Source organism: Dipteris shenzhenensis, chromosome 24 (genome assembly GCF_047967505.1).
Source record: "Dipteris shenzhenensis isolate YYH24624 ecotype China chromosome 24, Dip_SZ_1.0, whole genome shotgun sequence".
Taxonomy (NCBI): Eukaryota; Viridiplantae; Streptophyta; class Polypodiopsida; order Gleicheniales; family Dipteridaceae; genus Dipteris; species Dipteris shenzhenensis.
Window position 1 is genome coordinate 14777991 of NC_141619.1, and position 25433 is coordinate 14803423.

At 43.9% G+C, this 25433-nt stretch overlaps 1 protein-coding gene across 2 annotated transcripts; it reads left to right on the forward strand.

The window, feature by feature from the left end:
* The first annotated feature begins 928 nt into the window (after positions 1 to 928).
* Positions 929 to 24820, forward strand: LOC147886258 (putative galacturonosyltransferase 10). Of its 2 annotated transcripts, none has more exons than XM_087395208.1 (3): positions 929 to 1779; positions 1932 to 2187; positions 23176 to 24820. In XM_087395208.1, exons 2-3 carry the CDS (start codon positions 2038 to 2040, stop codon positions 24631 to 24633), a joined length of 1608 nt encoding a protein of 535 aa, XP_087251334.1. In that variant the 5' UTR covers positions 929 to 1779; positions 1932 to 2037; the 3' UTR covers positions 24634 to 24820. The 2 variants fall into 2 exon arrangements, with proteins under 2 accessions (XP_087251334.1, XP_087251335.1); XM_087395209.1 differs by lacking the exon at positions 929 to 1779 and adding an exon at positions 2277 to 2366 and having other exon boundaries at positions 2050 to 2187.
* Positions 24821 to 25433: the final 613 nt, after the last annotated feature.

Genomic DNA, 25433 nt, shown 5'->3' on the forward strand with positions numbered 1-25433 from the left:
CTTCTTGTCATATAAGGACATTGTTTGTAGTTGATTGTCCCTTTCTTTGGGAGTGTTCTTTGTAATATAATGACAATGGATTTCAAAGATGTGCCGGGTACCATTTGCTCAACAATTCATACCTTCCAAAATACAAAAGGTACCACCGTGATACAAACACTCATATTTTTAATTTTATGCGTAGAAAATTCACATCCTAAAAAACCATGTCAATCCACAACTTCAAACTTCACGTTAATATACATTTGATCACCTTGTTGTTACATATCTTAAGGTTCTTACACTAACAATACTAACCCTATCATAACCTAAGCTAATCAAATCTAAGCCTAGCCCTAACTTAACCGATTTGCATCTCCCACCATCCACCCCTTCCTTTGCCATGCCTTTGCCTTTGCTCGTTCTTTTGCCATGCATGTGCCTGCGTCGGTGCCTCTGCTTCCTCCTTCCCAAGCAACAAGGTTTGCACTACCATCGAGTGGCAACAAGACACAAGGGGGAGGCATGAGTGGCGGTAAGAGAAGCCAGATGAACCGATGCCAGGAGGTAGGAGCGCCACGATCAGGAGAGGAGGACAGGAAGTAAGATGCAGGAAGGGCAGTGGGCTACTGAAGTCTCAGCTTTGGCGTCGAGGCAAGGAAGCTCTCTAATCTAGAGTGTGGACTTGGGTGTCATCCCATTGACTTCCGAGGAGTACATTTTTCCTTGAAATATCCCAGACTCTAATGAGGGGAGGGCCACGTGGCACGAGTGCACGACATAGCCTTGCTATTAAATTCCTTGCCGTGCAAACCAAATTCATTCATCAGATTCCCGGTGTAGATGCATCATATAAACTTACATCGCACTCTGAAATAGATGTAACTGAAATAGATCATACATCGTTCTCTGAAATAGATTACACTCACAACATTGCTCGACGTAGATACACAGATTGATTTACTTTCAATCGATCGATCTATATTTCGACTGCTGGTAGATCGATCGTTGGATAGATCGATAGATAAATGCTGGCTATCGATGGATAGATAGATAGATAAATTGTTGTCTCTGGAATTGTCCTGTGAAGACTCGTCAGATCTTTCGGGAGAAGCTACCGACAGCGAGAACGGAAGCGAGGAAGACACACAGCGAGTGGAGGAGAGATCGACAGACGGGGCAGTTAATCTTCCTAAGAAATCTTTCGGAATCCGGATCTATCGTAAAGCGGGTGAGGCGTCAGAATCAGAGATAGAGAGACAAGAAGGGAGGGTGGCGCAGTCATTCTCCTTGAAAATTGCAGCGTAACACCACAAAAACGCTGCGGAGACAGGTGCTGAAGCAGGTGGAGGCCTAGAGGAGAAGAAGAAGCAGCGGCTGGAATAGAATACGGGCGAGATCTATCTGGATTGGTCTGCCCTGCGGTGAAAGGAGACAGATTAGATAGAGGAGTGAGACGGAAAAGGGAGCAGCATTCTCTGAGGGAGAGATTGCATCTGCGCGTCAAAAAATTTCTGTTTTTCCCGAAGAGCGACATTCGACTAGAAGCAGCAGGATACCCAAAGATGCCGAGATCAGCCGTAGTTGTCGTGAAAAGCCGTTTCGATGCTGAAACCCCGTGTTTGGAGCTTGAGCTTCATGCTTTCGACGAAACATCAAGCACACGATGAAGCTTTGACAGGAAATGCCAGTCGTAACGAAAGCATTCTTTGGAGAGCAAGCGAACGTCCGCATTTCTTCCTGGCATTTCCTCCTGCACGTCGCCGTACAAGCGAGAAGCGAGATCTGATTTCAGAAGCCGTAAGATTATGCTTCCTCTACAAGCTTTGGAACTTTGATCGTTTGCTCGCATCTAACAGACGGAAAGATGAAATCGTTCAAATTTATTCTAGATTGTATAGCTTAGAGAGCGCAATCGATGCATTTGCTAACTCGGCATGTTGCAATCGCAGGGAGCTTTTGCATTCGGAACATATATTTTTCTTAGCTTGAAAGCTTGACATGCGGAACTGCTGGAGAGCTCCAGCCGATTAGATTCTCTCACTCTTCATCCTCAAAATGAGGCGCCGAATGATTGATCCTCGGCGTCAGCAGCGAAGGCGCTTGTATCGCGTCTGCGTTGCGCTCTTCACGCTGCTTCTCGCGCTTGCGCTTCTGGCGATCTTTGGACATCAGCACCGCTCTTCTGCAACTCCTTCACATGAGCAGGTCATCTCTTCACGCGGCCTTGTTGGCGAATGCATGGCAAAATGTCTGCTTTCTTTGTTTTCCTTCACCTTACTGGTACGTTTAGGCAGCAACCGAACTCTCCGTACAGCGCGTTGTGGACAGAAATTTGAATGCTTTCATCTTCTTCATCTCTGCGCACTCTTTTAGCCTTCAACAGTGTATGCCATTTTCCTGCTCACCTTTTCACCGCCTTATCTGTAATGTGTAGTGGCCATGTCCGTTACATGGCTTGCTAACTTTGAGCTGGCAACGCAATGGCTGTTTGTTCGGCAACGTGGGTACCAAGAGCAAGGCCTTACAGAAATAGAGGATTTTCCCTGCCTACTCATGATCGAATATATCCAAAGTAATGACAACTGTTGGCAGTCAAGGCTCAAAACTTCAGTGACGAGTCTCATTTCTCGAGTTCTTTTAGTAAACTATTTTGCCCTCCTCTACAGTGAAGGGTGGTGGAGTAATTCGTTGGAGTTAAATGATCAAATTTTGAGCAGTCAACCGAACTCGCATGTCCTTCACCGCCTCGGTACGACTGGTGTGCACCATTGAGTAAAGCGAATTTGCTATACTCTTGCGTGTTTCCTTGAGCAAATTGTGTAAATTTGCTCTATCCCCAGAAAGAGGAAGGACCTAGGGAGTCCATGATGAGAGAGGATGAAAAGAAGACAGTTGGAGAAGAGAAGGGCTGAGAGCGGTTACTAGAAGAGAGGGTTTGGAGGGGCCAAAGGTCTAGAAGCACAGCGAAGTTTTGTTGGGGACTAGCTACCGATTTGACCCTTGAAATAATTGCAAAAGTTAAATCCGCCAAGCTGTCCCAAAAAAATATCTTTAGGACTTTGTTCACTTTGTTCTGGCTCACTCAAAATGAGCGGTAGCTCCAATTTTACGTCTCCTTTTACAATGTGCAGTTCCTTAGATCTCTTGCCCAAGGGGACTTAGGATCGCTATCCCGTCTCTTTAGCAAGTCCAAGACTGTCCTAGCTAGAAATAGTCTCCCAAATGAGCCAAATTTGTTTAACAAAAGAAGAGCACTCTATCACGTGTTTAAGGCCATAGCAGCCTTGTACATCACTGGGATATCCCGTCAGCTTACTAGAATAGCTTGCATGACTAGTCCAGACTCCACTCCAAGGAGGCAATAAAAGTGATCTGATGGGACGTAATTTCCTGACAACATATACCAGAGGACTGTGGTAGATAGCATGGCAGAGTGCAGGTCAGAGGACATTGATTACTCAAAGGTCTCACCAACTCCATGAGCCTTTCCTTTCACTCGTGCACTTTGTGAAGATTTTGTCAAACCGTGAGGAAGTTGGGGTGGAGACTGGAGGTTGAGATGAACCTCTTGAGGGAATAGGAAGCTCCAATGGCCTTGAGAAGCTTGTCAAAGACCTTAGAGAGAAAGATGGCTGAATACAAACAGCCGCAGGCTGTGCATTGGAAGGTTTTTTGGGAGCGGCATATGTAAAAGTGGCTGTGAAACTAACAGTCCAAGCATCAAAGGCCACAAAAAAGCCCAGATAAATGTGTTGTGCACTCTCGAGCTGCTTATCAGCACAAGAGTAAGGCCTCGACTCCTTGTGTAGGACATAAAGACCTACTAAGTGGCAGCAGTCTTACAGCAGCCGCTTGAGATTGGGGCAGTCAACAGATTGGGCTGAGCATAGTACTGTGCACTGTATGATGTATCAGCTGCATTGCACAAATTGGCACTCAAAGGGATCGAATAGTGCAAGCATTGCTTGGAAGTCTTGAAAAACTAAGGTGTCGTAATAATGGCAAAATTTGGCTATAGACAAGCTGCGAAGCCACACATAATTCAGACATTACAGCTGTCTGAGCAATCACTGTTAGTGCACGGTGAGACTAGAAGGCTTGAAAACCGGCATAGTAAGACCGGCATGACTGATGGTATTTTGAAGAAGCTGAAAGTATAGAAGGGCGCTATGAGCAATTTAATTGTTGCCAACCTCTTCTTTTGAGAAGAAGGTGAAAGATTATTTTGAGTCTTTATGTTGATGATCTAACCTTTGACATGGAACATTGAAAAGAAGATCATGGAAATTTATCTTCATCCTCTACATAAGGACTAGCCTTGAGCTGATTGCTTCCATTTTTGTGCATATTTGCTCGGTAATTCTCTTTCACATGAGAGATTTTGTCACATGAGCTACAACTCGTGTGAAAGTCGAACAAGTGTGGACACATGAGAGAGAGAGAGAGAGAGAGAGAGAGAGAGAATTAGGTAGGAGCAACTGTATATAATACAACCAAGTAGGAGGGAGGCAAGTGAGGAGTGAAGCTCCATATGACAAATCGGAAGTGTGAGAGGGGGACCTATAATTGGGTCCCATTCCAGTTTGATAATTACGTCCCATTCCAGTTTGGTCCGCCTGCCAAAGCTGGCCGAGTGACCGACCATTTGATTGGCCTGCGCCGACCAACAAGTCCAAACAGGCTTGGGCTAGGTTGGGTTTTCCCAACCAGGCAGGTCGGGTGACCTGACATGATTGGGTGCCCAAACTGGGCCCCAATTCTGCCCTAACTATGGACCTAACTGGCCTGCACCAGCCAGCCTCAAACAGGCCACCGACCAGCTCTTGGAGACTGCCTGACCGTGGAATATGTGCCCTGGTACCTGGCCGCCTGGACCCCCATGTTGACTGTAGGAAGAATGTTTACCTACTCTCTCTGGGCGGGCATACCCACAAAGAAGCCCTCTCTCACTACGCATGAGATGCCATAAACTCTAACATCCTCTGTGCAGCTCACGGTGTACAAATGAATCGAAGAAGCAAGCCGATGAAGATGCAACAATGGACCCCCCAGCACCACAAATATTGGATTCCCCGGCGATAGCACCTGATAACCTACACCCTCGAAGCAAAATGCCACTATGAACAGCAAATGAGATTTCCTCGTCTTTGATTCCCATACTAGTCTGTACTGAGTTCCAAATGGAAAATGATGATCTATGGAACAAACCACTCCCAATGTCCTCTGGTGGACACGTCATGTCTAGGAACCTCGAACAATGAACTGTGAAATGCACTGTGTCCATAATCTCTACGACGTCAAGACAGTTTACATAGAAGAATCCCTCGCATAGAGATGCTCCAATTTTGACCATACTTCGAAAGTACTATTTAACGTTTTTATTGTCGGAGAGACCTCCTTGGTGATGGTGTGTACTAACACAATTTCCCTTGGAGTCATGGTCCTCCCAATCTTGTAGCTGCAACTGGCCTCTAATAAAAATAAGGGTGATAAACAGGTTGTTAGTCGAGGGGCACCGTAACAGCCAGGGGCTGAGTGCTGGCCTTGCATGATAAAGGATTGATGCCGTAATAGCTTGGTTAGGCTGAGATTGGTGGACGATTTCACTGTGGAAGCTGGGGCAGTCAGCCAGATGGGTTATGCCTTGGAATTGGATGCCTCTGAAGCCATGATTGGTTTGGAATGCTGAGAGCAGAGGTTATGCTGTAAACTGGATGCCTACTGGAAGGGTTCAGTCATTGTTGTAATCTGTTTTCAGTTCAATAAATAATAAAGAAATACCGCAAGGGGGGCCAACGGATTTGGGGCCAACCGGTGTACTGTGTATTGAGCAAGAGCAGTCTAGCTCCTATGTGTTGTTTGCTGTGGATGTTATGCTAGTGGAGTAATATGGCAAAATAGCTGACCAATTGCAAGAGATCTCATTGCATAATCACCTGGCTAGCAGCGCCCAGCCTGGAAAACCCCAGAAACAAGGTCGACCAGCCTTATCTTGCCTGGAATCAGCCCAAGAACACATCGACCAGCCTTCTATTGCCTGGCAACAGACCAACCACAGCATCCACAGCCTGGTCTCTGTCCAAAATCAGCAGTTCATAGGTCAACCAGCAAAACCACAGCCCGGAAGGCCCGTGAACCAGTTCGACCAGCCTGTAGGAGTCCCAGAAACAGCACGAAGCGGCCACCAATCAGGTCGCCCCTGCTTAAGACCACCTCGGGACAGCCTGCACTGCTCCAGAATCAAATTGCCCTGCTCCTCTGGCCCCAGAATCAGCAAAATCCAGCTCCAAGTCAATTTGCCTTGCCTCCCAGCACACAAAATAGCGTGTTGGACAGCTAGAAACCCAGTCACCTGGCTCCAGCAGCCCAAACTCAGCCTATAGGCAGAACAAATCAGATCACCCCTCCTCTTGGCAGCCTCCTGAGCATACGAAACTAGGCAACTCTCTTCCTAGACGCCTGCAAGCATGCACACTGGCGCTTTTCCGTTGATTCAGTCTCCCAGCTGCTATTTTTGGTCCACTGACACTTATGGCAGATTTTAATCCCAAAATAGTACATGGAGTGCACAATTTTCCCAGGGTCCCTAGGACATAATTCCCCAAGCCTGGCACATGTACCAGGACTCCCGGAATTCTAGTGACACTAAGGTTCAAGGTATTCACGTGTAAATTGAATCGTGTTAGAATTTAAAAATAAAATCACGTCCTTGTGACATACCCCTCTTGACACAAGGAAAACTCCTCGATTGCCATCCACTGATGAAGTATGTGAACAAAAGAATTGATCAGATTCACATATGTTCGCATGTACCTCAAAACCAACATTGCATATATGATCCGTAGAGCCATGGGTAACAATCATACATCAATGCAAACACATCCAAGTGACTAGTACACTGGTCTTAGAAGTCCGATGGCAGATATATTGTTAGCTCAATAAACATATAGTGTCACCAAGCTACTTTCAGACATCTAGGCCTGTCCTTGACAAGGAGGCAGAGGTACTACCCCCCTCTTGAGTATTAGGCAATACTTTGGACCTACGCCTTGTTGAACCTGAACGCAAGCCTCGACCAAGGTCGGCTCAAGCTGAAAAGCTTCAAGATAAAGCTGCAAAACCGGGGGTACATTTGCAAGCTCCCCATCCTCCAACCGTAAAATCCCATTCTTAAGAGAATAATGTTCTTGTCTTTGCCCATCTGACAATTGATTAAAGATCTGAGCAAAATCTGCATCCTCAGCATATTGGCTCTTCATGGGCTCCAATGCATCATGATAAGCATTAGAGACTATAGATACCTGTGGCTTCCTGGACAAAGCATCGGCAACCACATTCTTCTTGCTCTCTAAATGAATAATCTGTAAATGAAACATGGACAAGAAGTTTGACCACTGCATATACTTTTCTGATAGCTTAGATTGCATGAGGAAATATCGCAAAGATTCATGATCAGTCTGCACCGTAAAATCAGCTCCCAGTAAGTAATGTTTCCAAGTAGAAAGGGCTTGAATTACATCTAGCATTTCCTTCTCATAAATCTGTAAATGCTTTTCAACTGGCTGTAAAATGCGAATCTTTTGTAAGTTTCAAACTCTGTTACATGGGAGTGGCTGCAATCTTGCAATCTACTTTTTCAAGAGACTATCAACATATTTGAGATGACTCATAAAGGTGCTCTCTGAATCTCTCTAGAACTCAATTCCAAGACAATAGTGCATAAGTCCAAGATCTTTCATGTCGAACTCTGTAGATAAGTCTTGTTTCAATTTCTTGATGAAGCTATCCTTGCTTCCGGTCACAATCAAATCATCTACGTACAAAAATGCAATAGTAAGTTTGTAGTAGAGAGTATGATCTTTATTGGATTTCATGTATCCCAGATCAATTCCAAGACAATAGTGCATAAGTCCAAGATCTTTCATGTCGAACTCTGTAGATAAGTCTTGTTTCAATTTCTTGATGAAGCTGTCCTTGCTTCCAGTCACAATCAAATCATCTACGTACAAAAATGCAATAGTAATGTCTTCCCCTTGAACTTTGTAGTAGAGAGTATGATCTTTATTGGATTTCATGTATCCCAAATCAGCAAAATACTTGTCGATTTTGCTGTACCAACTTCTGGGTGCTTGCTTTAAGCCGTAGAGACTTTTCTTGAGATGGCAAACCTGATTCTGCTTTCCTGGTTCAACATAACCTATTGGTTATTGTATATAGACTTCCTCGTTTAGGTAACCATTGAGAAATGCATTATTGACATCGAGGTGGTACACATTCCATCTGCTGAGTGTCGCCAGTGATATCAAGAATTGTATGGAATCCATCTTTGCTACTGGAGCATAAGTCTCATCATAATCTTGATCATATTGCTGTGCAAATCCTTTTGCAACTAGCCTGGCTTTGTATCTTTGAATGCTTCCATATGGATTTTACTTCACTTTGTATACCCATTTGTTTGCTATGGCCTTCTTTTCTGGTGGAAGGTCGCATAATTCCCAAGTATTGTTTCAAAGCATCATTCATAGTAGTTTGCCATTCTGGCTTGTCTATTGCATCTTCGAAGTACACTGGCTCTTTTGTAGCCATGATGGTAGTCATAAGAGCATAGTTGGTGGTTTCAACCTAAATTGCTTTGCCTTTTTGAGCATATGTCAATTTGACTGGAGGTCTGCTTTCCCTAGTAGACCGTCTGAGTTGTTGTGGCTCTGCTTGGGGTGATTTTGACAATTCTTGCTCTTCTTTATCAACCTTTTATGTAGATGACTATGAAATCGGTGAATCTATCTCTTGTGTATTTGAGGTTTTCCATTGCGATTCCTCATCAAAGATTACATCTCTAGAGATAATGACCTTTCGGTTGATGGGATCATACAGTTTGTATGCTCTGCTTTCTTCATTGTAGCTAGCAATGGTCGTCATGTATGTGGGCATATGCCATGCAACCAAATATGCGGAGATGCCCAATGTGTGGCTTGTGTCCAGTGAATGCTTCATGAGGTGTCATATTCTGTATCAGTTCAGTAGGAAGCCGATTAAGCAAGTAGTTTACAGTGGCTATTGCTTCTGCCCAATACTGATTCAGAAGATGCTCCTCACTAAGCATTGCCCTAGCATTGTAGCATTGTCTGCTAAAGTATCATTCTTTCTTTCAACTCTTACATTCTACTGAGGAGTATCTGCATAAGTGAATTGTCTTCAAATGCCGTGACTTTTGCAAAAGTTCATGAATGCTGAAGACATGTATTCACCTCCTCTATCTAATCTCATGACTTTGATCTTTCTGCCTGTCTGATTGGTTTTCTACCATGGCTTTGAATTCTTGAAATTTGGAAAAGGCTTCAGATTTCTCTTTCAGAAAGTAGACCCAACAATATTTGCTATAGTCGTCGATGAAAGTCAAGTAGTAAAGTGAACCATTGATACTGCAGATTTGGGCATAACCCCATACATCTGTATGTATCAAATCATACCTCTTGCTCGAGAGGTGCTTCTGCCGAAGTTGGTTCGCTTTTGTTTGCTGAAGCAGCATGCTTCGCAAACTTTTCTAAGAAACTGTAGCTTAGGAATCCGAATTGCCATATTCTGATTCCTAAGATCTATCAAACTCTTGAAATTCACATGACCATATCTCTTGTGCCATTTTGCGTATAGTGACATCTGTTGCAGTTGAGCTGACATGGCATGCAAATCTGGTATTGTAGTGAGCATTCTGTACAAGCATCCTTGACTCATTTTCCTACTAGCTGAAATCCTCTGGATTTATCTCTGATAGTGCATTCATCTTCGTCAAAGATGACTCGATAGTTGTGTTTTGTCATTTGACCTACTGACAAGAGGTTCTTGCTGAGCTTGAGAACATAGAGTACATCTTTCACCAATCCTTTCGTACCAGTGAAATTATTCATAGGGATAATGTTTGTCCCTTGAACTAGATTCGGTATAGTATCTGTTGTGTAGATGACATTCTTTTGACCTTCTAATGGTTTCATCTCTGTGAACTATTCTTGATGATTTGTCATATGAGATGATGCACCACTGTCAATGTACCAAGGATCCTGATCTGCTTGGTCGACTTGATAATTGAAATCCTTTTTTGAATTGCAATCGGTGTCTAGGTACACTGTATCAGGCTTATGCATTTCCTCGTTGGCAAGAAACATATTCCCATGTTCATTTACATAATGACTGTGACTAGAATGTCTACCACGATGATTTTCTCTTCCGCGGAAATTTCCTCGATTGCTGCTGGATTGACTGCCTTGGTCGTACTGCTTCTTGCGGCAATCTCTTTCCTAGTGTCCAAACTTATGACAGTAGTTGCACTGAATGTTTGACATGTTGGCGGATGCATTCCCTTGTCCTTGGAATTTTTCTCGGTTGGAATGATTTCCTCTTTGCTAATGCTGATGTTGCTGAGGATGATGTTGATGCTGATTCTGACTTTGATGATGATTTTGTTGCTGATAATGACCACTTTGCTGGAATGATCTACCTCAGTCTCTACCTCAATCTTTGCTTCTATCTGAAGCTGTGAATGCTTAATCATTGGAATGACCTTTGTGTGCATGAATGGCTTGAGTCCTGAGTTCTTCACCAAGTAAAACTGATTGAAGTTCTTCCATTGTCGGTATTAGCCATTGGATGGTAATACTATGGACTAGATTCTCGTATCCCTCTCCTAGTCCATTCAGGATGACTTGAACCATTTCTGCGAGATTCATAGTCTCTCCAGCTGCTGCGAGTCGATAGTTGTAGTCTTTGATCCTGAGGACGTAAGCATGACCGGTTTCGCTGCTGTTGCGGAAACTCTGGTTGATTTGGTTTCTCAATGTGAGAATCCTAAAAGTGTTCTTGGACTTGTAGAGAGTTGCGAACATATCCCATGCTTCTTTTGATTTCTTGACGGTATTGAGCTGTCCTAGCATGACATCTTGCACATTCTGCTTGATCAGATGATATGCATACTTATCTTTCTTATCCCATTCTGCCTGTGCTCGAAAAATGGCAAGATCTGCTATAGGTGCGAAAATTGTTAGTGTATCTGGAGATCCCACTATTGGTACTGTGACAACAGGTGGAGTAGAGCTACTACTAGCTGGATCGTCCAATGGTCTAGGTGTAGATCCATCAACATACTCCCATTTGTCCTGAAGTACAAGAATGGTCTCCATTTGATATTTCCATGTGCCATAATTGGAGTTGTCTAGCTTAGTAGATGCCTCCAGATTAAGGTTGCTAGTCGTAGACATGGTGCAAGAAATGTCCTCAAAGTATCTGTGAAATCACTTTCTAAATCAACTGCAAAACACTGACTGTGGTAAGTGGAATTTGAACCTTTGGTGAAGGTAGAACTGCAATATAGAATCAAATCTGAATTACAAGGCTTATAGCAAATGATGCGGGAATAGCCAAGAGGCTTTACAAGGCTGGAATAAAGTGCACAATGCTGTGAAATAGCCAAATAGGCTTTACAATGATGGCATGTGTGTGTGAAATCAAATCATGTGCTATTTGCCCACTGATCAATCGGTTAATGCCTTTGAACACTCTGAAGTGAATTGATGAACGTCTGCTCAGTGAATTGATGAACATCAGGTTTCAGGTAATGTAATGATGTGAAACCATATGTGAGCGTAGGGACTGACTCCGAGTAGAAACTAGTCAAGAATTTCGGGCATGGCTTAGATTGGCAACTTGGAGAAATTCAAATCGTCTCCTCTATGGGGATCTAGTCTACTCTGATCTAGATCTAGACCAACCGTCAATCGAAGAAAAGAACAGCAAATAATTTATTTTTCTTTGGTTCTTTTTATGTGCTGGGCTAGATGCATCGATGTAGAGGCTGATGTGCGTGTAAGGAGTGGATTTGTTCGACGAGGCTCAAAAGTGGATGATACTTGCACCAAAATGAGTGTGTGATGTGATGAGCGCGTAGAGCACGAAAAATCAAGCGATTTTTCTTTTTGGAGTGTCCTCAAATTCTTCTTGGATCAAGAGATACAACTTGATCTAGGTGGAGGGGCAAAAGTGTGCAAAGTATGCATAATGATGATGTGGCAGTCAGGGGGTGTGAAGGGGTGTGCCTCTGAGGCACTGTGTGACAGGGATTCACATGCAACATCCTCCTCCAATTGATGCTGCTGTTCTGAGAAGACCACATCGCGACTTACTATTACCTTCTTGGTAACAGGGTTATAGAGACGGTAACCCTTCGTCCCTTCACTGTAGCCCAAGAAAATACACTTCCGACTCTTCGGTTCTCATTTGGTCCTGTTAGCATCAGGGACATGCATAAAACAGTCACATCCAAAAACTCTAAAATGTGCAGCTGAAGGTTTCTTAGCAGAAAAGGCCTGGAGTGTAGTCATCGCGTTCACAGCGTTCGTGTAGCTATGATTCAGAATGTTAACTGCCGTGTTACATGCTTCAGCCCAGAAAGTCTTTGGCAAATCTTTCTCTTTCATCATACTCCTGTCCATTTCGCAGATGACATGCATCTTGCATTCTGCTACTCCATTTTGCTGTGATGTATGTGGCGGGGGTTTCTGCCTCTTTGTTACGCTCTAGCCGAGGTAGCATGACCTCGGAAGAATCAGTCGACATTTCCCTTAAAGGATCTCGGCTTGTAATATATCTGTTTGCGCTTCATGTAAATGATCGGGAGGGAATTAATGTCAAGGTCCTAGGTGAGGGTTGATAGCACCAGACTAGGTGGATCTAAGGCTAAGGGCCTAATGCAAGAAATGTGCCTAGGGGCAAAGGAAATTAAAGTAGCCCAAGAGAGGGGTGAAAAGATGCATTAGTAAGGCCCTATAATGATGACATGTGGCATCTAGATCCATCTAGGGAGATGGGGCTTGTTGGAGCTAGTGAGAGAAGGAGAAGTGGGCTTTTACGTGAATATGGATTTTGGATTCTATGTGAGCTCTCACGCTTCAGCAAGGTTGGCTGGGTGGAACAATATTGGTGCTACTCCCGTGATCTGCCTGTAGTTAGAAGTGAAGATTCTAACATTTGGTATCAGAGCCCAGGCTAGGAAGTTGCGTGTGAAGGAGGGGCAGGTACAGGACTGTTCGTGGGTTTGACGGAGGGGTTTGATCGGCACTAGCCTACGCAGACAGCGTCGAATTGGAAGACTTGCGAAGGAGTGAGGGGATCTGGTAATCAGACGATACGTGATCGACGAATCTTGGAGCGAACAGGAGGTTGGAGCGCAGGCGTGACGATGAATGACGTATCCGTTTGGTGGTCCTCCCCCATTGGTTAGCAGGAGCTTGCGGTGTGTTAGGTGACTGTTCGTAATATTTGCTCGTGACGTCCACGCGACGGGCTGATCGACGAATTACGAGGTGTTGCTGCCCGTGGTTTACGACGGAATGAAGGCTTAACAGGGGCTCGTGTTACGGGTGGTCTTCGATGAGATTCATAGATGGGCGACACGCAGGCAGGATTATGGAGGATCTGGGAGCCGGTGAAAATATGTTTCGTCACATCTCCCGCTCTCTGGCTACATGACTGGCTGGCCAAAAATAGAATTCGACCTGTTTCCCGACGGACTCACAGTCATAGCCTTCTAAGGCCACGCAGACAGCTTGTAGGCTGAGACAAATTCCAAACAGAGAGCTACGCCTTGGCAGAGGGAAAAAAAAAGGAAGAGCGCGTCATTTGTTTGTGGAGCTGAGGCTTGTATACCGTCTGTTTCATTTGGTATCACAGGGGTATCAAATCGAGAGGCGGGAGCGAGCAAGACCAGGGAGCATCAATTTTTCCTTCATTATAAAATTTCAGTTTTTAGTATACAGCTTATTATTATGTACAGCAGAGTTTGCAGTTTATTATGCCTGTGTATGTACTTGTGTGTTTCAGTCAGAGTTAGTTTGCAAGAATTTCCCTAGTATAGGGAAAAGCGGGATTTGGATATATGCCTATGTCAAATGCCTAGTTAGTGTGAAGCTAGGATTGCAAGTATTCCCTAGTATAGGGAATTGTGTCAGAGTGCCAGTACCTTGAATTTTGTTAGTTTGTAAATACAGTGTTCTAGCGGTGTTTTAAAAAAAAAACAAAACAAAACAAAACACCCATTGACCTGAGTGGAAGCAGAAGAAAGGGCTTCCAGAAGGGACCCTGGTGAGTCAGGAGTCCGGCTGACCCAGCAGGTGTCACGCCCAGTAGCTCACACCTTATCTAGCAGGATTCCATTACTTGAGGATGCCTTGCAACAGTTATTAGCGCAACAGTTACAGGCCAATGCAGGGCAGTCTGAACTTAGAAGAGTGATAATAGTATGTCTGCCAGACCTTCTCGAGATGAGAAAGGAAAGGCTCTAATGGAACCGGAGTCTAGTGTCCATACGGTCGAGCCTAGAAAGGCTAAAGTACCTAATATTGCCAATTACAGGCCGAAAAAGTATTCTGGTCGGATGAATGACCGTAGTTTTGATGTCATTGAGACCTGGTTACACAAATGGGACGAGGTGTTCGCCATTTGTGACATTAGAAATGATATAAAAAAGATCCGCGAGGCCACCCACATGTTTAGTGAGGCAGCGGATCGGTGGTGGATTAAACAACAAAAAGATGGTATAGCATCCACTACCTGGGAGGGGTTTAAAAGAGAATTCAGGAAACACTTCTTACCTCTTAACGAAGCATCCCAAGCTTGGGATCAGTATAGAAACCTTCGTCAAAGAAATTTATCAGTGGCAGAATACACTGATAAGTTTCAAGAGAGCGTAATGAAGGTTGATGAACCCCTACCTCAATCAATCCAAGTGAAAGATTTCATATTTGGATTGAATGATCGAATTAAAATGGAAGTTTGGGCTAAGTATGCGAACACGTTGGATTATGCAATAGCCATAGCCCTAAACTATGAAGATACCAAAGGCAGCAGGCCAAGTGGGTTTGCACAAGTCGGAACCCAGTATGGGTACCAGAAGAAATCTGGGTTTAAAAAGAAATGGATTAGTAAAGGGAGTGGTTCTCAGCCGACTGGTCAAGCCAAGCAGGGGAAACCAGCTGAAACTCCTAGATGAAGTACCACCATTGGAGTGAAGAGGAAAGTAACACCAATGGCAGCCCGGGCTTGGTCTAAGTCTCCCTTAAACCTAGAGCAAAGAGAAAAAGCGAGAAGAGAAGGCTTGTGTTTTGGTTGCCTTCAGCCTCATCAGTGGAAGGATTGTCCATGGAATAAGGATCGTCGGATGGCTGAGATGGTAGCCTCAGAATGCGACGTGGAAATGGAGGGAAGTCCCAGAGCGGAAGAGATGCTGATTCAGCTAGCGGGATCTTCTCATAGGTCAGTACCTTGTTTGTTATGTGTGTTTGTTGCTAAGCTAGTAACGAGTACACCTGATAACATCCTATCTAAGCCCGCAGCAACGGGGTATACAGCCTTTAATGATACGGAGTTAATTGAAATGAAAAGGCAAGTGGCCAATCATGATGTCATTGTGTTGTTTGACTCGGCGTCAACGCACAATGTGATTAACTCCAAGCTCGCGAAGAGGCTGAAGTTAAAGACTAGTCCATTTGACTATGTGTATAGAGTCAGGATGGCAAATGGAAGTTCAACTGAAGTATGGGACCAAAGGGTTACCCAATTGGAGCTTTGTATTCAGGACTATGCTGAGAAGCTTGATTTTGAAATGGCTAAGCTTGCGCATGCAAATATAGCCCTGGGTATGGTATGGCATGGCATTCTAGGAAGAATCTAGCCATTGATTGGAAAAAGCACGTATATGAATTCAAGATGAATGATTGTGCTTTATGTCTTACGAGGTGAAAAATATATACCTCAGGGACCGTTGGTTTCCGTGGTGGAAATCCGAAAAGCTCAAGAAGAGTTTTTATTCCTTTGTACGGCATCGGTAGAGCTGGTTGATGATTCTACGGCATCGGTAGAGCTGGTTGATGATTCTTCGGCTAGCACTGATGTTGCTCAAAGTGGTGAGATGGCCAAGTTGGTTAATCTTATAACAGAGGAGTTCTCTGAATGTTTTAGGGATGAGTTACCTCCAGAGCGGAATGTTCAACATAAGATTGAACTGATCCTAGGGGCAGAACCTGTAAATAGACCTCCCTATAGAATGAGTTTTACTGAAGAGGCGGAGGTGCGTAGACAACTGGAAGAATACCTCAAGTTGGGGCAGATTCAACCAAGTTTCTCACCTTTTGCTTCGCCAGTGATATTAAAGAAGAAAAAGGATGATATGTTTCGCCTCTGTATAGATTACAGAGCATTGAATAATATCACTATTAAGCACAGGTATCCGATGGCTCGGATTGATGATTTGCTAGATGCATTACATGGAGCCGTGATTTTCAGCAAGATAGATCTTAAGTGTGGCTACCATCAGATTCAGATTAGAGCCGAGGATGTCCATAAAACCGCTTTCAGAAGCAGGTTTGGTCATTATGAGTTTTTGGTAATGCCCTTTGGACTTACCAATGCTCCAGCGACATTCGTCATGTTTATGAACGATTTACTACGTCACTATATCAGAAAATTTGTAGTACATTTTATTGATGATATTCTAGTGTTTAGTAAAAGTATTATTGAGCATCGTGAACACTTAAGAATAGTGTTCAGTACTTTGAGGAAAGCGAGTCTTTATGTAAATAAAAAGAAAACTATACTGTGTATGGTTAGACTTGAATATTTAGGATTCATAATTACTCCAGAGGGGGTAGAAATGGATTCGAAGAAAGTGGCTGCGATACTAACTTGGCCAATCCCTCAGAGTCTGACCGCATTGCGATCATTCTTGGGATTTGTCCAATTTTATAGAAGGCATATCAAAGGATATTTTGAAATAGTATCGCCATTGACTGATCTGACCTCAGATAAAGTACCTTTTATATGGGGACAGAATCAACAAGAAAGTTTTAACACCATAAAACAAGTTGTGGTCATAGGACCGGTGTTAAAAATAGTTGATCCCTAGAAACCGTTGTTCTTGGAAACCGATGCAAGTGGCATTGCGGTTGGAGCAGTTCTCCTTCAAGAGGGAAGGCCAGTAGCCTGTGAAAGCAAGAAGCTTTCTCCCTCTCAAAGGAATTGGCCAACTCATGAATTGGAGTTGTATGCTGTTATCCATGCTTTGAAAACATGGAGGCATTATTTGTATGGTTCAGAGTTTTATGTGGTTGTGGATCATGATACTCTGAAACATTTTTTTAAATAGCCTAACTTGAGGGGCCGCCAAGCTAGGTGGGCAGAGCTCATGCAGGAGTTTAATTTAACGATTCGGTACCGAAGAGGAAAAGATAATAAGGTTACTGATGCGTTGTCTCGCATTATGCACAATATGAGTTTTACGGTATTAGAGAGTGCTCTAATGACCGAGATTAGAGAAACTCAAAAGGTGGACGAGTTTGTCTAGAGCTTATGGCCTAAAGCTCATGTGTTTAGACCCGGGGAAGAAAAGGATGACCTGGCATCCAGAAAAGGCCAAACATATGCAAGATATACCATAAGGGATGGTATGCTAAAAAGAAATTGCAAGGTTGTAGTGCCTAGTCAGAATGATCTGAGGCAGAGAGTCATTCGACAGTGATAACCCATGTGCGGGACACCTAGGAGTTGAGAAGACATATGATCTCGTGAAGCGAGATTTCTTTTGGCCAAAGATGAAAAAGCATATTCATGAATATGTGACACGGTGTTTTTCGTGTCAGGTAAGCAAGGCCGAGCGGGTTAAGCCACTCGGACTTTTACAACCCTTGGAAATACCACTAAGTAAGTGGGAGAGCATTTCCATGGACTTTATTGTAGGGCTGCCTACAACACAAGGAGGGTATGATTCTATCCTTGTGGTGGTTGATCGTCTAACCAAGATGGCTCACTTCATTCCGACTAGAGAGTGTGTTAGTGCCCCGCAAGTGGCGGATTTGTTTATTAGACATATATTTCGTCTGCATGGATTGCCTAGATCCATAGTGTCAGACCGAGATGTCAGATTTACCGGTCATTTTTGGACAGCGGTATTTGAGACACTAAGGACTGAGTTGGGAATGAGTAGTGGGGATCATCCTGAAACGGATGGTCAGACGGAGAGAGTCAACCAGACTTTAGAGGATATGCTGAGGGCATATGTGTCATTAAGGCAACATACGTGGGACAAGTGGTTGCCATTGTTAGAGTTTGCCTACAATGATAGAAAACATTCCTCTACAGGGTTCAGTCCGTTTGAACTGAACTATGGTTATAGACCAGCAAATCCAACTATAGTTGGAGTACCTCAGAAAGTGCCTAGTGCCGCGAACTTTGTGGTTTAGATGCGGGAGATGCTAGCACTTGCGAGAGCTAATATCCGCCAGGCTATGGATAGAGCCAATGCATATGTGGATGAAAACCGTCTATAAGAGTATTCAAGGAAGGGGAAAAAGTTTTTCTCAGAGTTCCTTCACACTCGAAGTTAACTTCAGGATAGTGTGCTAAGTTATCACCTCGATACTGTGGGCCGTGGTTAATTCTAAAGAGAATAGGCAAGGTAGCCTATAAATTAGAATTGCCACAGGGGTGTAAGGTGCACCCAGTGTTTCATGTTTCGCGCTTAAAGAAATTTTTACATACAAGTGACTCACTAATCGAAGGTGTGGTTTTGTTTCAAGAGATAGAGGATAATGCAAGGCGTAAACCAACAAGAATCCTGGACCGAGGAACAATGCAAATACGAAATTGGAAGATACCCACGGTGTTGGTTGCATGGCATGGTTAGCCTCTATCCAAAGCTACCTGGGAATCCATATACCAGTTACGGAGAGTGTTCCCAGATTTTATCATCGAGGATGCTGATGTCTGAAGAGGGAAGGAATGTTACGCTCTAGCCGAGGTAGCATGACCTCGGAAGAATCAGTTGACATTTCTTTTAAAGGATCTCGGTTTGTAATATATCTGTTTGCGCTTCATGTAAATGATCGGGAGGGAATTAATGTCAAGGTCCTAGGTGAGGGTTGATAGCACCAGACTAGGTGGATCTAAGGCGAAGGGCCTAATCCAAGAAATGTGCCTAGGGGCAAAGGAAATTAAAGTAGCCCAAGAGAGGGGTGAAAAGATGCATTAGTAAGGCCCTATAATGATGACATGTGGCATCTAGATCCATCTAGGGAGATGGGGCTTGTTGGAGCTAGTGAGAGAAGGAGAAGTGGGCTTTTACGTGAATATGGATTTTGGATTCTCTGTGAGCTCTCACACTTCAGCAAGGTTGGCTAGGTGGAACAATATTGGTGCTACTCCCGTGATCTGCCTGTAGTTAGAAGTGAAGAGTCTAACACTCTTGATCCCCTGACTTTTGCAGTAACTTTCGAATTCACTTGATGTAAACTCTCCACCTCTGTCTGATCTCAACTTCTTCACCTTCCTCCCCGTTTCTTTCTTGACTATTACATGACATTCTTTGAACTTACTAAAAGCCTCATCTTTAGTCTTCAGGAAGTATATCCATATCCTTCTACTGTAGTCGTCGATTAGCATCATGAAGTAGTAGGAATCACCCAAAGCTTTCGTCTCCATATTTCCGCAGAGATCCGTGTGAACGAGCTCTAGAGGAGCCTTTGCCCTGCTGGCCTCTTTAGGAAAGGATTGCCGATGCTACTTGCCCATCATGCAAGCTTCACATACATCGGGCAGATCTATAATTTTTGGTAGGCCTGCAATCATTCCACTTTTATGCATCTCCTTTAAAGAACTAAGGTTTAGATGACCAAACCTCTCATGCCACAGCTTAGTGTTCTTCACATCGGCTCGAGCACTAAAAGCTGAGACTTCGTAGATGTTGTTGCGCCGTGTATCTTTACCAACGACCTTTCCTTGAAGATCCAAAATCTGTGCACCATTCTTATCGAATTGAACTTTGAGGTCCCGATCTATGATCGCAGATATGGACAACAAGTTCCTGTTGATATCTGGCACATAAAGAACATCGGACAACTGTTTTACAACTCCATCTGACTTGAGAGCAAAAGTACCTTTTTCTTTTATTGGACATTTTGCATCATTGTCGACTGCTACCAGGATGTCATTCCCTACCGGATGTAGAGAGGTATACTAATCTTTCCGACTGGTCATGTGGTGCAATGTACCACTCTCAATAATCCAAGGTTCATCCGCAGGTACATGAATTGCTTCCGTGCAAATCTCCTCAATTGCTATGAACAGCTCTACTGGTACTGTCTGCGCATTGTTGCGGGACTCTTTCTTTACTCCGTTCTTCTCATCTGCAATCTTCTTCCAGCACTCATTCTGCTTGTGTCCTGCCTTATTGCAATAGAAGCACTTGATCTTCTTTTTTCTCTTTTTATCATCAGAAGAAGATGGGTTACCAGAGTCCTTACCCTTATCTTTCTTTGATCCAGCATAGAAAGCCGAATCTTCTCCAGTCCTTGTCTTTTGACGCATCTCCTCCTCCAGAAGCATTGCGCTGAAATCCTCAAAGTTGAGGGGCGGATTTTTGTTCTGCATATTTAGCACCGTAACAAGACCGTCGTACTTTGATGGGAGAATCCGTATGCACCTTCGTGCTAGATTCTCGTTGGTGATGGTGATGCCAATTGCAGTCATCTGATCGTGCAGATTCTTTACTCTGATGATGAACTTCTCTGCCATTTTAGACTCAGACAGTTTCTCGTTCGCGAGTTGAGTCTCCAAATTTTGAATCCGCATCTAATTTGTGGTCTCGTACTGATTTTTCAAGACCATCCATGCCTCCTCCGCTGTGGTGACATGTTGAATTATTGCCATGACATAATCACTTACACTGCAGACAGCAGAACACAACGCATCTGCATTTCTTCTTGTCCACGCGAGAATCTCATCCGCAGTTGGTACTATCTGTTGTGCTGCATTGGCTGGATTCGGTCTTGGAACCGGCTTAAGGTCCATCCCAGTAGTAGTATCCCAAAGCTTGTATGCGCTTAGGATTGTCTTCATCTTGAACTTCCAGAGTGGATAGTTAGTGCCGTCCAACTTTTCGCTTTCGTCGAACGGTGGGATTTGCAGTTTTGCAGGCTGGGCCATCTCTCACAATTTGCTCACAAACAGAAACACACTACCAAATCTTCTTGCTAGAGCCCAAGCTCTGATACCATGTAAGAAAACAATACAACGTCTGTGCTCAACAGATAACAGGATCTCGTATGCAAGAGAGAAAAGCAGATAGTATGGAGAATCAAAAATTTGATTACTATAAAATTGATACAATAGATGGCGCTGCCTCCTAGCCGTGCGCTCCTATGAGAGAAGCTTCGATGGCGTGCTGGAAACAGTAGAGGATGGAGGCTGGATGCTAAGGAATCAGGGTTGCTGTAGCTAGTGATGATGATGGGCTTCACGGGCCTGCTCTTATATAGCCACCAGTTGTAGTCGGTCAGACCCAATCGGGAGACCGACCCAGTCCACCCAAACCGGCCGACTCGAGGTTGGTCCCGAAATAGGCCACCGACCACACGATAGAACCGTGGCGTAGAATAGAGCAACTAACCTACAGTATCTGTTCGGCTCACAGCCATCTGGGATCATCTGGAGCTCCAAATAGGCCCCGCAACCCGAGAGTGGGCTGCCCCGGGAAATGCTCCGTCTACCCTCAGTGCAGTCAGTCATGGGATGCCTTCCCGCACTTGCATGTAGCCTAGTTGGCAGTGTGCCAACTCTATCTGAAGCCGTCTAGCCATCAGGCCACACATGGCTCCCATCTGGTGTCCAAACCAGGACCTACCGGATAACCGAGCTACTCAAATGCCTTCTCCTCATATGGGGGGCTTACAAGTAGAGTTAGCTGGTTCCCGCGTAGTTACACGAGAGTGGAGCATCGATATCTAACATGACGTGCCTTATGTGAAAGAAGGATTTAGACTGAGCAATTGTATCTTTGTTGGGGAGCATGTAATATGTGGTTTTGCTCCACCTTTTAGAATTTTGCCAGGGGTGGTCTGACCTCAATGTATTGATCTTATGCATTGTCATTTTGGGCCTTTTTGTTATTGTAATAATAGCTGAATAGGGACCCCAACAAGAAAAACTCGATGTATTAATTAATTATTGCACACAGGGATGGACTGATTAACCTAAGGTAGGGGCGTGGTGATGAAATTAATCTAAGACGAGGGTGCATAGGATTGATGTGACGGTGGCTTCTTCGAGAAGCCACCAAATCTAGAAGCTTCTGCCACAGCATATGAGAGGGGAAGGGGGGGCCACATACAGGGAGGGGTCTTGTGAAGCCCTCCCAACACAAATAGAAAGAAGGGGCGGAGGGGGAAGAGAGCAGTGGGAGGGAGGAGCCGTGAAGAGGGAGAAGGAGGAAGAGGAAGGGGGAGAGAGAGTGGAGGAGGAGGGGAGGAAGGATGAGGAGGGAGAGGAGGAAGTAGGAGGGGAGGAGGAAGGAGGGAGGGAGGAACGGTGAGGAGGGAGGGAGAGAGAGCGGCTGAGGAGGGAGGAGGGTGAGGAGGACGACAGCCGCGATGGAGAGAGGCAATTACGATTTATTTTAGCTTAGGTTAATCGGCCAAAGGGGGGTGGCAGAGCACGGTAGATAGATTAATTAATAAGTTTTATAGCGTGAGAGCGATTAGGAGAGATAGGTTAATTAGATTAGGTTAATAATAGCTTAATATTGCTGTTACCCGTTTTATTGCGATTCACAAAATTGCACTGCTAATTATTTTAAGACATAGTGGATGCACACAACTAATATATCTAGCTTGATATATTGTGCTAACATGTCATGGTAGTGGCTCAATTCTTGAAGTTAGTTGGCATCGTATTCCTGATTAACAAATAGCTTAATATTGCTGTTACCCGTTTTATTGCGATTCACAAAATTGCACTGCTAATTATTTTTAAGACATAGTGGATGCACACAACTTATATATCTAGCTTGATAGATTGTGCTAACATGTCATAGTAGTGGCTCAATTCTTGAAGTTAGTTGGCATCGTATTCCTGAATTTCGTGTAGTATGCAATCAACTCGTGCGCAGAGGTAAGGCCTGTTATATCATGGGTGCATTTTATACTAGGATTTCATGATTGTAAGCTAGAACATGGGAGATGTGACTGGAGGTTTTCAATACTCATGAAAGGTTTTAATTAAATGTCATCAATCCTGACAAACGAGATTGACTTTTTCCTTCATCTTTTTTAATTGCCAGTTGACCTATCAATATTTAATGATTTTTTAAACTTCTATGTGCAGCTTCTCAATGAACATCCAGGTCGGCAAGACACTGCAGAAGCCCTGAACTTAACAGAGGAGATGCTTAGTGCAAACTCTCTTACTCGGCAGCTGGGAGACCAAATGACATTGGCAAAGGCGTATGTGGTGATTGCAAAGGAAAATAACAATCTTGAATTCGCATGGGAGCTGAGTGTACAAATCCGTGCATCTCAGCAACTTCTTTCTAAGTCAGCCACGCAAGGCAAGTCTGTGACTCTGGAAGAAGCTCAGCCAATCATGCGAGAACTCTCACTGCTAATCTACCAGGCTAAGGAGCTTCACTATGACAGTGCCACGATGATCATGAAGCTTAAAGCTCAGATCCAGGCCTTGGAAGAGAGGACCAATGCAGCCAATGTACAGAGCACCACCTTTGGTCAGCTTGCAGCTGAGGCCATCCCAAAAGGTTTATACTGCTTAGGAAACAGGCTGACAATGGAGTGGGCGATGGATCCAGATCTCCGCAGCTTTGTTTCCAGGCAAAAACATTCTGCAAAGCTGACAGACAACGGGCTCTATCATTTCTGCATTTTTTCAGACAATGTACTTGCAACCTCTGTTGTGGCGAATTCCACTGTCTGCAATGCAGACCACCCAGATCAGCTTGTCTTTCATATTGTGACTGATGAAGTCAACATTGGGGCCATGCAAGCATGGTTTGGAATGACCGACTTTAAAGGGGCAACTGTTGAGGTGGATAATATTGACAGCTTTACATGGCTGAATGCATCATATGTGCCTGTGCTTAAGCAGCTCCAGGATGCTGAAACACAGAGTTACTATTTCAAGGGAGCTCAAGATCCCAAAAGTGCAGTGAAGTTTCGCAATCCCAAGTACCTATCAATGCTCAATCACCTTCGTTTTTATATCCCTGAGGTCTACCCAGCATTGAAGAAGATAGTTTTCCTTGATGATGATGTAGTAGTCCAAAGGGACTTGACAGAGCTATTTTCAATAAATCTGAATGGGAATGTTAACGGGGCTGTGGAGACGTGCCTTGAAACTTTCCACAGATATCATAAATATTTGAATTTTTCTCACCCTAAAATTCGGGCAAACTTTGACCCTGATGCTTGTGGATGGGCTTTTGGGATGAACGTTTTCGATCTTGTGGCGTGGAGGAAGGCAAATGTAACTAGCCAGTATCATTATTGGCAAGAGCAAAATGTGGACCGAACCCTATGGAAGCTTGGAACATTGCCTGCAGGCCTCCTAACATTTTATGGGCTGACAGAGCCTTTGGACCGTGGATGGCATGTGTTAGGCTTGGGATATGATCCAAATGTAGACGCCGAAGTAATTGAAGCAGGGGCAGTAGTGCACTACAACGGAAACATGAAGCCATGGTTAAAGCTGGCCATGAATAGATATAAGCCTCTCTGGGAGAAGTATGTGAATTTTTCACATCCTTTGGTGCAAGAGTGCAATGTCCATTGATTGTAAGCCATTTTAGGCTATTCAGTCGCTAATTCGATTGTTCTAGGTTCAATATTTTTTGGGCGGGCATATTTTTTGTAATTTACACCGAGCATCTCATTAAATTTGGGAAACTTCTTAAAATGTTGACCATACTTGGCCAGTCTGTAATCAGTAGGTAAAAACTTTTCGCCCTTGTTTTTGAACTCGTGGCTGTTGTATCATGTAAAACAAGTTAATGCTAAACAACATAATAGTTGAGAAGTTTTTTAATTGAAATTTTTATTTTTTTTATTGAGCATTTTGGCATATTATTGTGTGTAACAGGTACTTGGTATGTCTTTTGTATTTGCAGCTCATAGACAATCTTGTGATTAACAAAATTATGTTTCAACTATTTGCATGGTTTTTGCAGTTTCACGCTTTATAGAAATTTAATGGTTTTGGGCACAAATGAAGACTTTTGTTTGCTTCCTCTGTTTCTTCAAAGACTTAGTGGTCTTGTTAATGAGAGACATGACAGCAGGGTTTCATAATTTGGATTGGACTCCGGTTGGACATACTACCATTTTTCTGATTACTCTCTACTCAGAGGAGCAGCAGGTCATGTCTTGGTTTATTTGATTGTGGTACAGATAGAATGCGGAAGCGGCTCGGCACATATTTGAGTGCAATGGGCTTTCGCATGTCTTCACCAGGGACTGATGATGGACACATAATGCCTTTGATTAGGAGCCAGCTTAGTTTGCACGTGTCCTCCTGTGAATGAGGTCCATTCTTGATCTTTGCGTTCATGCCATTTTCTATTTTGTAGGGTACTC

Coding starts and splice junctions, on each gene's coding strand:
- LOC147886258 (XM_087395208.1), top strand. CDS start 2,038: ATGAGGCGCCGAATGATTGATCCTCGGCGTCAGCAGCGAAGGCGCTTG. Junction 2,188..23,175: donor CAACTCCTTCACATGAGCAG/GTCATCTCTTCA, acceptor TTCTATGTGCAG/CTTCTCAATGAACATCCAGG.